The sequence below is a fragment of the Drosophila serrata genome, unplaced genomic scaffold, assembly GCF_035046125.1.
Source record: "Drosophila serrata isolate PLE 108 unplaced genomic scaffold, ASM3504612v1 contig_310, whole genome shotgun sequence".
NCBI classification, from domain to species: domain Eukaryota; kingdom Metazoa; phylum Arthropoda; class Insecta; order Diptera; family Drosophilidae; genus Drosophila; species Drosophila serrata.
The window spans coordinates 188,919-205,647 of NW_028257208.1; the positions used below are offsets into that span (position 1 = coordinate 188,919).

The 16,729-nt window shown below is 47.0% G+C and overlaps 4 protein-coding genes and 1 pseudogene across 5 annotated transcripts; all 5 read left to right on the forward strand.

Moving 5' to 3' along the window:
* Positions 1-2,378: 2,378 nt before the first annotated feature.
* On the forward strand, positions 2,379-5,606 carry LOC110180083 (uncharacterized). The gene is made up of 5 exons (XM_086837429.1): positions 2,379-2,475; positions 4,043-4,267; positions 4,673-4,739; positions 4,804-4,963; positions 4,995-5,606. The coding sequence occupies exons 1-5, from the start codon at positions 2,379-2,381 to the stop codon at positions 5,604-5,606; spliced, it is 1,161 nt and encodes a 386-aa protein (XP_086693555.1).
* A 249-nt stretch (positions 5,607-5,855) lies between these two features.
* LOC110180185 (uncharacterized) lies at positions 5,856-8,331 on the forward strand. Its single transcript, XM_086837469.1, has 6 exons — positions 5,856-6,085; positions 6,158-6,787; positions 6,845-6,992; positions 7,926-8,030; positions 8,096-8,197; positions 8,265-8,331. The coding sequence occupies exons 2-3, from the start codon at positions 6,258-6,260 to the stop codon at positions 6,921-6,923; spliced, it is 609 nt and encodes a 202-aa protein (XP_086693595.1). The 5' UTR covers positions 5,856-6,085; positions 6,158-6,257; the 3' UTR covers positions 6,924-6,992; positions 7,926-8,030; positions 8,096-8,197; positions 8,265-8,331.
* LOC110180515 (uncharacterized) lies at positions 7,963-12,338 on the forward strand. Its single transcript, XM_086837430.1, has 11 exons — positions 7,963-8,012; positions 8,110-8,197; positions 8,265-8,393; positions 8,501-8,610; positions 8,673-8,854; positions 9,173-9,447; positions 10,400-10,794; positions 10,852-10,999; positions 11,933-12,037; positions 12,103-12,204; positions 12,272-12,338. The coding sequence occupies exons 1-8, from the start codon at positions 7,963-7,965 to the stop codon at positions 10,928-10,930; spliced, it is 1,308 nt and encodes a 435-aa protein (XP_086693556.1). The 3' UTR covers positions 10,931-10,999; positions 11,933-12,037; positions 12,103-12,204; positions 12,272-12,338.
* On the forward strand, positions 11,970-15,006 carry LOC147642977 (uncharacterized). Its single transcript, XM_086837431.1, has 7 exons — positions 11,970-12,019; positions 12,117-12,204; positions 12,272-12,400; positions 12,508-12,617; positions 12,680-12,861; positions 13,180-14,009; positions 14,940-15,006. Exons 1-6 carry the CDS (start codon positions 11,970-11,972, stop codon positions 13,806-13,808), a joined length of 1,188 nt encoding a protein of 395 aa, XP_086693557.1. The 3' UTR covers positions 13,809-14,009; positions 14,940-15,006.
* On the forward strand, positions 14,977-16,721 carry LOC147642978 (uncharacterized; annotated as a pseudogene). The gene is made up of 5 exons (XR_015272698.1): positions 14,977-15,081; positions 15,149-15,279; positions 15,559-15,740; positions 16,059-16,626; positions 16,704-16,721. The product of XR_015272698.1 is annotated as an uncharacterized LOC147642978 (transcript).
* The last annotated feature ends 8 nt before the right edge of the window (positions 16,722-16,729 follow it).

Below are 16,729 nucleotides of genomic sequence, written 5' to 3' on the forward strand. Positions count from 1 at the left end.
AGCAATTGCTGGCGGAGATCGACAAGGATGTGCACACTCTCAGGTATAACTGCAGAAAGTTTCCGAGTTTCGTAATGTATGATTTGATTTTATATACAGTACGAGACATCAGAAATTTTCGGCAGTTAGCTACCAAAGTCTATAGCGACAACGAAGAATAAGGTTAATCCCGGACAATCTTAACCAGAACCCAATCCGAATACTTGAATTTAAACATTGGCCATTTTCTGTATGTGATTTTAGAACAATACGAATGTGGTTAGTGTTTGAATTCAGAGATTCCCGGAGCCACGAAGCCTAACTAACTAACTAACCACTCTAAGCGCTCAATGAGGACGAGCGAGGCAGTGCCTCGCCATTGGTGAGAGCATCTCCAATGAGGGCACTTGATTCCATTGGATTAGTTCTTACTGATGGTGGAGCATTGCACCACCTCCTGGCACCAGCTCCAGACCCAGATCCGTGCTCCAGCCACCTCTAGGATACGGACTGGATTACGAGAATATCGCACCTGTGTGTGTTCGATATCCGGTGAGATATTCACGTGGTCGACTTCGTGTCTGGAACAAAGTTTACTTGAAATTTGCATTCAATCTATAATGTTTTAGGAGTATTTATTTGGCATTAATGAAATTGGTTATAAACCCTGGAATTTGAGATCCCTTAGTCCCAAGTTCTGTGTAAATTTGTTTTGTTTTTTTAAGTAATTTCAATACCCGACGGTGACTACAATAATTTTAAATTAAATATATACACATAATTAATAACTGATTAACTAAGCTAATAAGGCTCAAAAATGAATCCCGGCTGTGGCTTGATCTAGATGCCAAGTCCTATTGTTTCGAAATTCGTTAACATATTTACATAATTCCCTCGAAGGTCCTTTTGTGTCGACCGACTGGGGCTTGGAGCAAGGCACATTTATAATCATAATGCCCCACAAAATGCGATAGGAATAGTTTCGTGATGAGGTTGCGAATCAAAGCGATTTAAATTAAAAAACACACACTCCATAATGCCATCTGCGTGGCGAAAATGGCAATGAATGGGAAAACCCCATGCCGGAATAATGGCGAAAACGCAATTGAAATCGAATCTCAGATTTTAAAGCGATATTCCTTCGCCAGCGATGACAATGATGATGACGCCGATGATGACCCCGATGATGATGATGATGCTGGCTCTGCTTGTTGCTGCCTTTCTGTGCACATTAATGAGCTGCTTGTATGCTTTTAATTTGCATATGTCTGTAAATGCCGAATCGATAGATAGATGGGCTTTTGATTAATTAACATATACAAGAGCCACACTCACACACACACACACACAGCGCACTCCGACTCCATATTCAGTTCCGGCGCAACGAGGATGGAGTCCGTCGAGCGACATGGCCAAAAACCATAATTGATTGTCGATAATTCATGCGAGCTTAAATTGCCAATTGCATGCGGAGAGCAGAGGAGCGGACCGTAGCAGAGGATGCGGGGGAGATGCGATAGCAATGTTCATGTTCGTGTCCATGTCGATGTCCATGTCCACGTCGATGCCCATGTCGATGCCGGCTAATGGCCAGCACACAGAGACGAGAGCCTACGCCAGCATATTTATTTATATACTCCAATATTTGCTGCACATATGTATATATGCAGGGACTCGAATGCGGACGGACACTGTACTGTAGTGCCCACCGCCCAACTCTGTGCTGCATCCTGCCTGCATCCTCCTATCACCCACACTTGCTCCGGCAAATTGGCTTTTGTGGGTGTGTATCGGCGCATGTGTCTGGGCTTGGCCGAGAAGGCCCCATCATCATCGGGGGCATCGATAAAACCCGTGAAAATTAAAATTGGCACAATTTTACACCTGCCCGAGAACAACAGCAATAGAAGCACAGCCTGGCAGGCTCAAGATTAAGCTAGATATACGTATGCTTATAAACCGCAGTAAAATGTGGGCTAGTGGGGTGGATAAGCTCTACAGCTCTACAGGCCGACTACAAATTGTATATATTTGATGTACAATTCATATATGATTAATTATGTACGATATGGCTCAGGGACACACATGGTCTGGAAAGCCCTTCGACTGATACGTCAACCTAATGGTATCAGTCAGAGAGGCGATTTCAGATCATCTGCGATCATCATCGGTGGGCCAGTGGACCAGTGATTGCCGGCTGCCTGGCGTGCGTCCCGTGACAGGCAGTTCCTGAAGTGTCAAATAGTGGAGATAGCAACAGAATATTTGGCACCCCAGAGACAGCCTGTTACAGGCCAGCGATCGACCCACGCAGGTTACCAAAGAGATCGGTTTGATTGCAACTAAACTGGAGATCGCTTCTCATCTGCCAATGTTGATTCGATAGCTTTACAGTGAGAATGAGGTTTCCGGATTTAAGAGCAATGGAGATTACCGAACCGATGTGGCACACCACAAGGTCGAAGGCGCAAGCAGCATTCTACGGCACTGGCCAACGTGTATCTTGAAAAATCGTGTCCAGTGACGTGGATGCAGTTGTGCAGACGCAAACGTCAGCGGCTGTCTATGTTTTTGCTATCCCTACTTCATAAGGTTTATTCAGATAAATAAAATATAATACATATATCAGTCAGTTTTTATGAATTTCAGATTGAAGCCATTTCACAACTTATCTGCCGGAGTCAACGAAGCCTCAACCTGACTGGCGAAGACACCGAAAACAAGAGTTAATCATTTATATGTCTGATAAAAACTGTTTAGTTAATTTTTTGTTAAATAAAGATATCAAATTATTCTATACTAATAAAATTTGTAAGCTATTTTCCAACATATCTGGCTTTTAGCGTGGGGAACGGTGTGCTGTCTGTGAAGCAAAAAATTTAAGGCAATGGCGAACTGCGGCAAAGGAAATCAAGAAATTGATGAATTTGTACGGAAATTGTCAAAATTGAAGCCTTGTTATAGCCTACAACAACAACTATATTACAACAATAACTAATTGTAAAAAAACATAAGGAAATAAAATGCATTAATCTAAGGTCCAAATTTGAATTCGAAGTTTAAAAGACGATCAGTTCCTACCATATAAGATAACGGCCACACTTGAATTCGAATTTAAATAAACAATCATCATAATCCCGCCATAGAAGCTAATCGATAACTTTGAATTCGAATTTCAATACTCGATTATTTCCCGCGATTAAAACGTTTACAAAATTTAAATAAAATGTGGTTGAAGTCTGAGCTTACTGCCAGTCGAAGATCATAACTGCTTTGGAACTCTGCTAAATGCCCACAACCGCCATCTGTTTGCCTCGAACACGATATATCGAAATTGATGAATTTGTACTGAAAATGTTCAACTTGAAGCCTCGTTGCTTTACAACTTATTGATATTGTAAAAAAATGTTATTGTAAGATAAATGTTGTTGTTGTTGTTGCTGTTGTTGTTGTTGTTGTTGTTGTTGTTTTACGCCGGACCAAGGCTTCAATTTAGTTGATTTCAGCCTAAATTCGTCAATTATTTTCGATTTGATGTACCAGGCGAACAGAAGGCAGCAGCATGCAGATTTATTTTTGAGAGTTCTACATACAGCCTAAAAGTATGCTACTCAGCTCCCCCAAAAGTATGCAATTGCAGAAATATGCAATATTTTTGTAGTGTGACCAGCTCATTTTACACTTTTTAAATACCAAAGTGTAACAATATCATAACAAATTGTAGTGTGGCCAGCAGTTTTTACACTTCTAGAATACCAAAGTGTGACCATATCTACTACTTTTATACCAAAGTGTGACGATATCCACTATTTGTATATCGAAAAAAAGCATTTCTTCCTTCAGGAACGGGACCGTAAAATTGAATGTTAGTTAATTTCGTATATAAACACGTAAGAAACGAGTGCCGACCGATGCATTCTAACTTGCGCAACGTAAGTCCCAAACCATTCGAGTGCCCGCAGTGCCGTAGTCCTCAGATATTCCCCTCCAGTTCAAGGATAGCCTTAAAAACTTCGCCTGCTTCAACCAGAATGATGAACTTCTTTGTGGAGGTGATCTGTAGCGTCTGTTATTGAGGATCAGGAGCGCGGCCGTCTCGAGCGTCTGGTCACCGAGGGCAGCATACCAAAGGACCGGAAGGGGGCCGGTCTGACTGGCTGCAATGGAACTGTGCCGCCACCGCCGCCGCCAATGCTCAAGGCGCAACCGATGGCGCCGACCATAATGCCACCACCGCCGCTCTGTCCGGGTGCACCGCCTCAACCACCGTGCATGGCGCCAGAAATGGGTGAGAGCTCCTTGAGCTGGTTCTGGCTTTAGGTAATCTATACATCACTCTTTCATTTAATTTCACTATTTAAGTGCATTCTTAAATACCACAGGCAACTATATGATTCCTCCGGATTCCGAATGGCCTCACTTAATCGCCTGGCCGACGCCAAGTCCAGTGCCGCCAAAGGCAAGCTGACATGGAGCCATGTGCAGCATTAACGATCAGCTGATGACATCCAACGCAGCTTTCACTATCGATTGCTGGCATGCAACTATCGAGTGCTGGCATGCAACCATACGCAGCTTTGACTATCAATTGCTGGTGTGGAACCATGTGCAGCTTTGACATCCTACGTTTTTGGGTTATGGTGAATGCACTCAGGAGCAGCCACAGGACCAGGATGAGCTGGATCAAGACCAGGACGTGCTGGCGTCAGTTTGCCTTCGGTGCGCAATATCCAGTCCACCCAGGAGTTGGATAGAAATGGGCAAGTTTTAGATAACCTACTTAAGGAAGTTTGATTCTCATTGAATTTTCATTCTTACCGACAGCATCGAGCCGGAGAACGTACACAAGCCCGCTGGCAATCGCAGCCTGAATACAGCTGCCTCCATAGCCAATGGAGCCAGCAATGGCAGCATTAATGGGATGCGTCCGACCATGTCGCTGGACCAGCTCTGTGATCTGACGCGCAAGGAGGCGTCCTTGTCGCAAGGCCTCATTTCCCAGTGGGAAAGCCTGATCAAGAGGAATACCGAGAATAGGACGTGCCTCTAGCGTAAACAGCGCCAAGGAGAAAAGCTTCGATGACCCACATTCTAATGACTCGGGCTTCGCGGCCTCCTCGCAGAGCAACAACAACCTCCAGTCCAAGCAGCAGCAGCAGCCGCTCAACCTGACCGTGGTCACCCGCCAGGAGCAGCGTTACATTGGACCCAACTGCCTCAACATGACACCGGAGCCGCCGCAGCAGAAGCTCATTACCAGGACCACTTCCACTCCGCAGCTAAGCGGCCTCGGCGGTGCCTCTACCAAGGGGGTGATGCAGCGGTTTATGGCCTCCCATGGCAAGCTGGTGACACCCAATAGTGCCCTGCCGCCCGTCTCGCCATTGGGCAACATCAGCATCCCAGGGAACTATCAGAATGGAAATCTGCAGCAACAGCAACACCCTCAAGCCTTCCTGGAGAACGGCAACTCGAGAACGGGTATTACCACGGTCACCCTATCACCGGCAGCCATTGAGCCGGACTCAGAGGGCATCCAGCAAGAACTGCAAGACTTCAAGGCGCTGAAGCGCCTGCGCAAGATTAACAGGCACAACACACTGAAGGCTTCGCTGTACAAGCTGTGAGTACACGTCAAGGCTTTCAAAGAATCCTCTTATCATCTTACGTTTTTTCGTTTCCAGCCAGCCAGCAGAACAGACGACGAGGCCGATGCGGACGATGATGACGATGAGGACTCTGAGGTGGAGCACTGCTGTGGACCCGGAAAACTGCGCAATATCCAGTCCACCCAGGAGTTGGATAGAAATGGGCAAGTATTAGATAACCTACTTAAAGAAGTTTCATTCTCATTGAATTTTCATTCTTACCGACAGCATGGAACCGGAGAACGTACACAAGCCCGCTGGCAATCGCAGCCTAAATGCAGCCGCCTACATAGCCAATGGAGCCAGCAATGGCAACATTAATGGGATGCGTCCGACCATGTCTCTGGACCAGCTGTCTCTCTCATCGCAAGGCCTAATTTCCCAGTCGGAAAGCCTGTTCAAAAGAAATGCCGAGAACGGGAGGGTTATTGAAGCGGCAATCACTACTTTTAAAAAAGGTACGACCATATCCATTATCAGAAGCTTTTTGCAGTGTGACCAACTCATGTTTCGCTATTTTTATATCAAAGTGTGACAGCTTTGACTCTTAGCTGGTTGCCTGCAGCCATGTGCAACAGCGACGATCAGCTAACATGGAAGCATGTGCAGCATTGACTATCGATTGCTGGCATGCAACCATACGCAGCTTTGACTATCGATTGCTGGTGTGGAACCATGTGCAGCTTTGACATCCTACGTTTTTGGGTTATGGTGAATGCACTCAGGAGCAGCCACAGGATCAGGATGAGCTGGATCAAGACCAAGGCGTGCTGGCGTCAGATTGCCTTCGGTGGTACCTCTACCAAGGGCGTGATGCAGCGGTTTATGGCCTCCCATGGCAAGCTGGTGACACCCAATAGTGCCCTGCCGCCCGTCTCGCCATTGGGCAACATCAGCATCCCAGGGAACTATCAGAATGGAAATCAGCAGCAACAGCAACACCCTCAAGCCTTCCTGGAGAACGGCAACTCGAGAACGGGTATTACCACGGTCACCCTATCACCGGCAGCCATTGAGCCGGACTCAGAGGGCAGGCCGTTGCGTCGAGTGTATGTGCCCGTCGAGCAGAACATCCAGCAAGAACTGCAAGACTTCAAGGCGCTGAAGCGCCTGCGCAAGATTAACAGGCACAACACACTGAAGGCTTCGCTGTACAAGCTGTGAGTACACGTCAAGGCTTTCGAGAATCCTCTTATCTTACGTTTTTTCGTTTCCAGCCAGCTCAGAACAGACGATGAGGCCGGTTCGGTGGAGCACTGCTGTGGACCCGGAAAACTGCGCAATGTCCAACTGTAACCGGTATGATGAGGATGAGGCCAAGACAGCGCGTGATGCCCAGGAGAAGTTGCGCTCATCCCTGGCCAGGTGAGTTTATACTATTCTAATTTTTGTCGAAAGCTTGTAATACTGTGAAGGAGTCATTTTCGACCCTATAAATATTATATATATATTCTAGATCAGCATCATCAGCCGAGTCGGTCTAGCTAGGGTCAGGGTCAGTTTTAAAACTATCGAAAGAGTTAGATCTTATAATTAATTTAGGCTTTTAACTTTGAGTATTCGTTTGTAGATATCCTCAATACAAATTACTGAATCACTTTAAATTAAAACTAAGTAAAGGGATCCATGGCAATAAGGGAATTAATTAAAAAATAAATGCATAGCCTGATCCCTCCTATAGCATCTATATATGTTTATGATATAATTGTCATGATTAAGACTTACCCCAGTGGAGGACACGACATAGTTTACTTCCTTCCATACAATAATATAATTGTCATGATTAAGACTTACCTGAGTGTATAACACGTCATTGTTTACTTCCTTCCAGTGTAGACTTCGAATCTTGTTGACTTCAATTAGGATATTCATAATATTGATGATCACTTCCTGGTTATCCAAATGTATTCCATTGGCCACGTCATTCTTTTAATCACTATCACTATCGATGTAAACACTAGGTACCCCTAGGACAGACTGAGGTCGCGGCGAACGAAGTGCCTCTATTTATAGTTCCCCAGCCAAGAGAACAGAGAAAGTGAGAGCGAGAGAGTAAGGGATAGGCAGAGAAACATACAGCGAAGAAGTTAGCTCTGAAGATGCACATTGGGAGTTGGACCTACCGGATACAAAGAGGTAGAGAGAGTAAGAGAAAGGAAGAGAGCTGTTGATGCTGATCAAGAATATGTTTACTTAATAAGGGCGTTACTGCGTTCCAAACTTTTGAGTAAAAGTATAATATCATGCAAGGGTATAAAACTGATAAAATAAAATTTGGACTCTTGCAGATTCTTGCAGAGGAAAATATAATTTTAATCAGTAAAGGAGTCACGAAATGCGCGAACGTTTGCTGCAGACTGCCGAAATGGAGGCGGAGGATTTGCAGTAATGCGCCAGCAATGGGTGAGTACAGAGTTAAGTCAAGTTAAGGAACGTCACATAAATTAATTTCTATCCTTTGTATCTAGAGCACCGTCTGAAGCGAGCTTGACGAAAGCAAGCTGTATAACAACGTGGAGTTGGAGTCGATAGACAAATTCTTTTCGGCTTACCAAAAGAATGCGGTATCGGTGAGTGTCTCGAAGAGATTCCAATGAAAGGTCTTCCTTTATTTAATGCTTTCCTCTCTTTTCACAGGCTACCGATGGCTCCTATGAGGATCTGCGAGCAACTGGGGGCAAGCCAGCCGGGACGCCGGGCCCAGAACTGCACCACCCTGCTCAGACTGCTCAGCAAGATGAAGATGAGCTATATGGAGATATCAAAGTAAGAGTTACTTTGGTCACCTCCTGGTTCCAAATACTAATCTCTTCTCTTCTAGGGCCATTCTTTCGATGGACAGTAATAAGCAGCTGACACTCGACATGGTCTAGCAGCTGCTAAAGTTCCCGCCCTCGGAGGAGGAGCGTGCACTGTTGGATGAGCATAGCGAGGATATTGAATCACTGGCCCGCACCGATCGCTTCCTTTACGAAATATCAAAGTGGGTTTGAAGGACATCGAAGAGATTTGGCAGTCACTAAACTTTTTGTTTTGTCCTGGCAGGATTCCCCACTACGAGCAAAGGCTGAAGAAACTCCACTACAGGAAGCGCTTTATGCCGACGGACAACGATCTTATACCCCGCATCACCAGTGTGATGGAGGCTTACCGCAAAACGGTCAGTTCCCGACGTCTGCGCAAGCTCCTTGAGCTGGTTCTGGCGTGCTGGCGTCAGTTTGCCTTCGGTGCGCAATATCCAGTCCACCCAGGAGTTGGATAGAAATGGGCAAGTTTTAGATAACCTACTTAAGGAAGTTTGATTCTCATTGAATTTTCATTCTTACTGACAGCATCGAGCCAGAGAACGTACACAAGCCCGCTGGCAATCGCAGCCTGAATGCAGCTGCCTCCATAGCCAATGGAGCCAGCAATGGCAGCATTAATGGGATGCGTCCGACCATGTCGCTGGACCAGCTCTGTGATCTGACGCCCAAGGAGGCGTCCTTGTCGCAAGGCCTCATTTCCCAGTGGGAAAGCCTGATCAAGAGGAATACTGAGAATAGGACGTGCCTCTAGCGTAAACAGCGCCAAGGAGAAAAGCTTCGATGACCCACATTCTAATGACTCGGGCTTCGCGGCCTCCTCGCAGAGCAACAACAACCTCCAGTCCAAGCAGCAGCAGCAGCCGCTCAACCTGACCGTGGTCACCCGCCAGGAGCAGCGTTACTTTGGACCCAACTGCCTCAACATGACACCGGAGCCGCCGCAGCAGAAGCTCATTACCAGGACCACTTCCACTCCGCAGCTAAGCGGCCTCGGCGGTGCCTCTACCAAGGGGGTGATGCGGCGGTTTATGGCCTCCCATGGCAAGCTGGTGTTGCTTCGAGGGTATGTGTCCGTCGAGCAGAAGATCCAGCAGGAGCTGCAGGACCTGAAGGCGCTGAAGCGCCTGCGCAAGATTAACAGGCACAACACACTGAAGGTTTTGCTGGACAAGCTGTGAGTACACGTCAAGGCTTTCAAGAATCCTCTTATCATCTTACGTTTTTTCGTTTCCAGCCAGCTCAGAACAGATGACGAGGCCGATGCGGACGACGATGACGATGAGGACTCTGAGGTGGAGCACTGCTGTGGACCCGGAAAACTGCGCAATATCCAGTCCACCCAGGAGTTGGATAGAAATGGGCAAGTTTTAGATAACCTACTTAAGGAAGTTTGATTCTCATTGAATTTTCATTCTTACCGACAGCATGGAACCGGAGAACGTACACAAGCCCGCTGGCAATCGCAGCCTGAATGCAGCCGCCTACATAGCCAATGGAGCCAGCAATGCAGCAATGGCAGCATTAATGGGTTGCGTCCGTCCATGTCTCTGGACCAGCTGTCTCATCGCAAGGCCTAATTTCGCAGTCGGAAAGCCTGTTTAAAAGAAATGCCGAGAACGGGACGGTTATTGAAGCGGCAACCACTACTTTTAAAAAAGGTACGACCATATCCATTATCAGAAGCTTTTCGTAGTGTGACCAAATCATGTTTCGCTATTTTTATATCAAAGTGTGACCGCTTTGACTCTTAGCTGGTTGCCTGCAGCCATGTGCAACAGCGACGATCAGCTAACATGGAAGCATGTGCAGCATTGACTATCGATTGCTGGCATGCAACCATACGCAGCTTTGACTATCGATTGCTGGTGTGGAACCATGTGCAGCTTTGACATCCTACGTTTTTGGGTTATGGTGAATGCACTCAGGAGCAGCCACAGGATCAGGATGAGCTGGATCAAGACCAAGGCGTGCTGGCGTCAGATTGCCTTCGGTGGTACCTCTACCAAGGGCGTGATGCAGCGGTTTATGGCCTCCCATGGCAAGCTGGTGACACCCAATAGTGCCCTGCCGCCCGTCTCGCCATTGGGCAACATCAGCATCCCAGGGAACTATCAGAATGGAAATCAGCAGCAACAGCAACACCCTCAAGCCTTCCTGGAGAACGGCAACTCGAGAACGGGTATTACCACGGTCACCCTATCACCGGCAGCCATTGAGCCGGACTCAGAGGGCAGGCCGTTGCGTCGAGTGTATGTGCCCGTCGAGCAGAACATCCAGCAAGAACTGCAAGACTTCAAGGCGCTGAAGCGCCTGCGCAAGATTAACAGGCACAACACACTGAAGGCTTCGCTGTACAAGCTGTGAGTACACGTCAAGGCTTTCGAGAATCCTCTTATCTTACGTTTTTTCGTTTCCAGCCAGCTCAGAACAGACGATGAGGCCGGTTCGGTGGAGCACTGCTGTGGACCCGGAAAACTGCGCAATGTCCAACTGTAACCGGTATGATGAGGATGAGGCCAAGACAGCGCGTGATGCCCAGGAGAAGTTGCGCTCATCCCTGGCCAGGTGAGTTTATACTATTCTAATTTTTGTCGAAAGCTTGTAATACTGTGAAGGAGTCATTTTCGACCCTATAAATATTATATATATATTCTAGATCAGCATCATCAGCCGAGTCGGTCTAGCTAGGGTCAGGGTCAGTTTTAAAACTATCGAAAGAGTTAGATCTTATAATTAATTTAGGCTTTTAACTTTGAGTATTCGTTTGTAGATATCCTCAATACAAATTACTGAATCACTTTAAATTAAAACTAAGTAATGGGATCCATGGCAATAAGGGAATTAATTGAAAAATAAATGCATAGCCTGATCCCTCCTATAGCATCTATATATGTTTATGATATAATTGTCATGATTAAGACTTACCCCAGTGGAGGACACGACATAGTTTACTTCCTTCCATACAATAATATAATTGTCATGATTAAGACTTACCTGAGTGTAGAACACGTCATTGTTTACTTCCTTCCAGTGTAGACTTCGAATCTTGTTGACTTCAATTAGGATATTCATAATATTGATGATCACTTCCTGGTTATCCAAATGTATTCCATTGGCCACGTCATTCTTTTAATCACTATCACTATCGATGTAAACACTAGGTACCCCTAGGACAGACTGAGGTCGCGGCGAACGAAGTGCCTCTATTTATAGTTCCCCAGCCAAGAGAACAGAGAAAGTGAGAGCGAGAGAGTAAGGGATAGGCAGAGAAACATACAGCGAAGAAGTTAGCTCTGAAGATGCACATTGGGAGTTGGACCTACCGGATACAAAGAGGTAGAGAGAGTAAGAGAAAGGAAGAGAGCTGTTGATGCTGATCAAGAATATGTTTACTTAATAAGGGCGTTACTGCGTTCCAAACTTTTGAGTAAAAGTATAATATCATGCAAGGGTATAAAACTGATAAAATAAAATTTGGACTCTTGCAGATTCTTGCAGAGGAAAATATAATTTTAATCAGTAAAGGAGTCACGAAATGCGCGAACGTTTGCTGCAGACTGCCGAAATGGAGGCGGAGGATTTGCAGTAATGCGCCAGCAATGGGTGAGTACAGAGTTAAGTCAAGTTAAGGAACGTCACATAAATTAATTTCTATCCTTTGTATCTAGAGCACCGTCTGAAGCGAGCTTGACGAAAGCAAGCTGTATAACAACGTGGAGTTGGAGTCGATAGACAAATTCTTTTCGGCTTACCAAAAGAATGCGGTATCGGTGAGTGTCTCGAAGAGATTCCAATGAAAGGTCTTCCTTTATTTAATGCTTTCCTCTCTTTTCACAGGCTACCGATGGCTCCTATGAGGATCTGCGAGCAACTGGGGGCAAGCCAGCCGGGACGCCGGGCCCAGAACTGCACCACCCTGCTCAGACTGCTCAGCAAGATGAAGATGAGCTATATGGAGATATCAAAGTAAGAGTTACTTTGGTCACCTCCTGGTTCCAAATACTAATCTCTTCTCTTCTAGGGCCATTCTTTCGATGGACAGTAATAAGCAGCTGACACTCGACATGGTCTAGCAGCTGCTAAAGTTCCCGCCCTCGGAGGAGGAGCGTGCACTGTTGGATGAGCATAGCGAGGATATTGAATCACTGGCCCGCACCGATCGCTTCCTTTACGAAATATCAAAGTGGGTTTGAAGGACATCGAAGAGATTTGGCAGTCACTAAACTTTTTGTTTTGTCCTGGCAGGATTCCCCACTACGAGCAAAGGCTGAAGAAACTCCACTACAGGAAGCGCTTTATGCCGACGGACAACGATCTTATACCCCGCATCACCAGTGTGATGGAGGCTTACCGCAAAACGGTCAGTTCCCGACGTCTGCGCAAGCTCCTTGAGCTGGTTCTGGCGTGCTGGCGTCAGTTTGCCTTCGGTGCGCAATATCCAGTCCACCCAGGAGTTGGATAGAAATGGGCAAGTTTTAGATAACCTACTTAAGGAAGTTTGATTCTCATTGAATTTTCATTCTTACTGACAGCATCGAGCCAGAGAACGTACACAAGCCCGCTGGCAATCGCAGCCTGAATGCAGCTGCCTCCATAGCCAATGGAGCCAGCAATGGCAGCATTAATGGGATGCGTCCGACCGTGTCGCTGGACCAGCTCTGTGATCTGACGCCCAAGGAGGCGTCCTTGTCGCAAGGCCTCATTTCCCAGTGGGAAAGCCTGATCAAGAGGAATACCGAGAATAGGACGTGCCTCTAGCGTAAACAGCGCCAAGGAGAAAAGCTTCGATGACCCACATTCTAATGACTCGGGCTTCGCGGCCTCCTCGCAGAGCAACAACAACCTCCAGTCCAAGCAGCAGCAGCAGCCGCTCAACCTGACCGTGGTCACCCGCCAGGAGCAGCGTTACATTGGACCCAACTGCCTCAACATGACACCGGAGCCGCCGCAGCAGAAGCTCATTACCAGGACCACTTCCACTCCGCAGCTAAGCGGCCTCGGCGGTGCCTCTACCAAGGGGGTGATGCGGCGGTTTATGGCCTCCCATGGCAAGCTGGTGACACCCAATAGTGCCCTGCCGCCCGTCTCGCCATTGGGCAACATCAGCATCCCAGGGAACTATCAGAATGGAAATCAGCAGCAACAGCAACACCCTCAAGCCTTCCTGGAGAACGGCAACTCGAGAACGGGTATTACCACGGTCACCCTATCACCGGCAGCCATTGAGCCGGACTCAGAGGGCAGGCCGTTGCGTCGAGTGTATGTGCCCGTCGAGCAGAACATCCAGCAAGAACTGCAAGACTTCAAGGCGCTGAAACGCCTGCGCAAGATTAACAGGCACAACACACTGAAGGCTTCGCTGTACAAGCTGTGAGTACACGTCAAGGCTTTCGAGAATCCTCTTATCTTACGTTTTTTCGTTTCCAGCCAGCTCAGAACAGACGATGAGGCCGGTTCGGTGGAGCACTGCTGTGGACCCGGAAAACTGCGCAATGTCCAACTGTAACCGGTATGATAAGGATGAGGCCAAGACAGCGCGTGATGCCCAGGAGAAGTTGCGCTCATCCCTGGCCAGGTGAGTTTATACTATTCTAATTTTTGTCGAAAGCTTGTAATACTGTGAAGGAGTCATTTTCGACCCTATAAATATTATATATATATTCTAGATCAGCATCATCAGCCGAGTCGGTCTAGCTAGGGTCAGGGTCAGTTTTAAAACTATCGAAAGAGTTAGATCTTATAATTAATTTAGGCTTTTAACTTTGAGTATTCGTTTGTAGATATCCTCAATACAAATTACTGAATCACTTTAAATTAAAACTAAGTAAAGGGATCCATGGCAATAAGGGAATTAATTAAAAAATAAATGCATAGCCTGATCCCTCCTATAGCATCTATATATGTTTATGATATAGTCATGATTAAGACTTACCCCAGTGGAGGACACGACATAGTTTACTTCCTTCCATACAATAATATAATTGTCATGATTAAGACTTACCTGAGTGTAGAACACGTCATTGTTTACTTCCTTGCAGTGTAGACTTCGAATCTTGTTGACTTCAATTAGGATATTCATAATATTGATGATCACTTCCTGGTTATCCAAATGTATTCCATTGGCCACGTCATTCTTTTAATCACTATCACTATCGATGTAAACACTAGGTACCCCTAGGACAGACTGAGGTCGCGGCGAACGAAGTGCCTCTATTTATAGTTCCCCAGCCAAGAGAACAGAGAAAGTGAGAGCGAGAGAGTAAGGGATAGGCAGAGAAACATACAGCGAAGAAGTTAGCTCTGAAGATGCACATTGGGAGTTGGACCTACCGGATACAAAGAGGTAGAGAGAGTAAGAGAAAGGAAGAGAGCTGTTGATGCTGATCAAGAATATGTTTACTTAATAAGGGCGTTACTGCGTTCCAAACTTTTGAGTAAAAGTATAATATCATGCAAGGGTATAAAACTGATAAAATAAAATTTGGACTCTTGCAGATTCTTGCAGAGGAAAATATAATTTTAATCAGTAAAGGAGTCACGAAATGCGCGAACGTTTGCTGCAGACTGCCGAACAACGACTGTATAACAACGTGGAGTTGGAGTCGATAGACAAATTCTTTTCGGCTTACCAAAAGAATGCGGTATCGGTGAGTGTCTCGAAGAGATTCCAATGAAAGGTCTTCCTTTATTTAATGCTTTCCTCTCTTTTCACAGGCTACCGATGGCTCCTCTATGAGGATCTGCGAGCAACTGGGGGCAAGCCAGCCGGGACGCCGGGCCCAGAACTGCACCACCCTGCTCAGACTGCTCAGCAAGATGAAGATGAGCTATATGGAGATATCAAAGTAAGAGTTCCTTTGATCACCTCCTGGTTCCAAATACTAATCTCTTCTCTTCTAGGGCCATTCTTTCGATGGACAGTAATAAGCAGCTGACACTCGACATGGTCTAGCAGCTGCTAAAGTTCCCGCCCTCGGAGGAGGAGCGTGCACTGTTGGATGAGCATAGCGAGGATATTGAATCACTGGCCCGCGCCGATCGCTTCCTTTACGAAATATCAAAGTGGGTTTGAAGGACATCGAAGAGATTTGGCAGTCACTAAACTTTTTGTTTTGTCATGGCAGGATTCCCCACTACGAGCAAAGGCTGAAGAAACTCCACTACAGGAAGCGCTTTATGCCGACGGACAACGATCTTATACCCCGCATCACCAGTGTGATGGAGGCTTACCGCAAAACGGTCAGTTCCCGACGTCTGCGCAAGCTCCTTGAGCTGGTTCTGGCGTGCTGGCGTCAGTTTGCCTTCGGTGCGCAATATCCAGTCCACCCAGGAGTTGGATAGAAATGGGCAAGTTTTAGATAACCTACTTAAGGAAGTTTGATTCTCATTGAATTTTTATTCTTACTGACAGCATCGAGCCAGAGAACGTACACAAGCCCGCTGGCAATCGCAGCCTGAATGCAGCTGCCTCCATAGCCAATGGAGCCAGCAATGGCAGCATTAATGGGATGCGTCCGACCATGTCGCTGGACCAGCTCTGTGATCTGACGCCCAAGGAGGCGTCCTTGTCGCAAGGCCTCATTTCCCAGTGGGAAAGCCTGATCAAGAGGAATACCGAGAATAGGACGTGCCTCTAGCGTAAACAGCGCCAAGGAGAAAAGCTTCGATGACCCACATTCTAATGACTCGGGCTTCGCGGCCTCCTCGCAGAGCAACAACAACCTCCAGTCCAAGCAGCAGCAGCAGCCGCTCAACCTGACCGTGGTCACCCGCCAGGAGCAGCGTTACATTGGACCCAACTGCCTCAACATGACACCGGAGCCGCCGCAGCAGAAGCTCATTACCAGGACCACTTCCACTCCGCAGCTAAGCGGCCTCGGCGGTGCCTCTACCAAGGGGGTGATGCGGCGGTTTATGGCCTCCCATGGCAAGCTGGTGACACCCAATAGTGCCCTGCCGCCCGTCTCGCCATTGGGCAACATCAGCATCCCAGGGAACTATCAGAATGGAAATCAGCAGCAACAGCAACACCCTCAAGCCTTCCTGGAGAACGGCAACTCGACAACGGGCCATCAGAGGGCAGGCCGTTGCGTCGAGTGTATGTGCCCGTCGAGCAGAACATCCAGCAAGAACTGCAAGACTTCAAGGCGCTGAAGCGCCTGCGCAAGATTAACAGGCACAACACACTGAAGGTTTTGCTGGACAAGCTGTGAGTACACGTCAAGGCTTTCAAGAATCCTCTTATCATCTTACGTTTTTTCGTTTCCAGCCAGCTCAGAACAGATGACGAGGCCG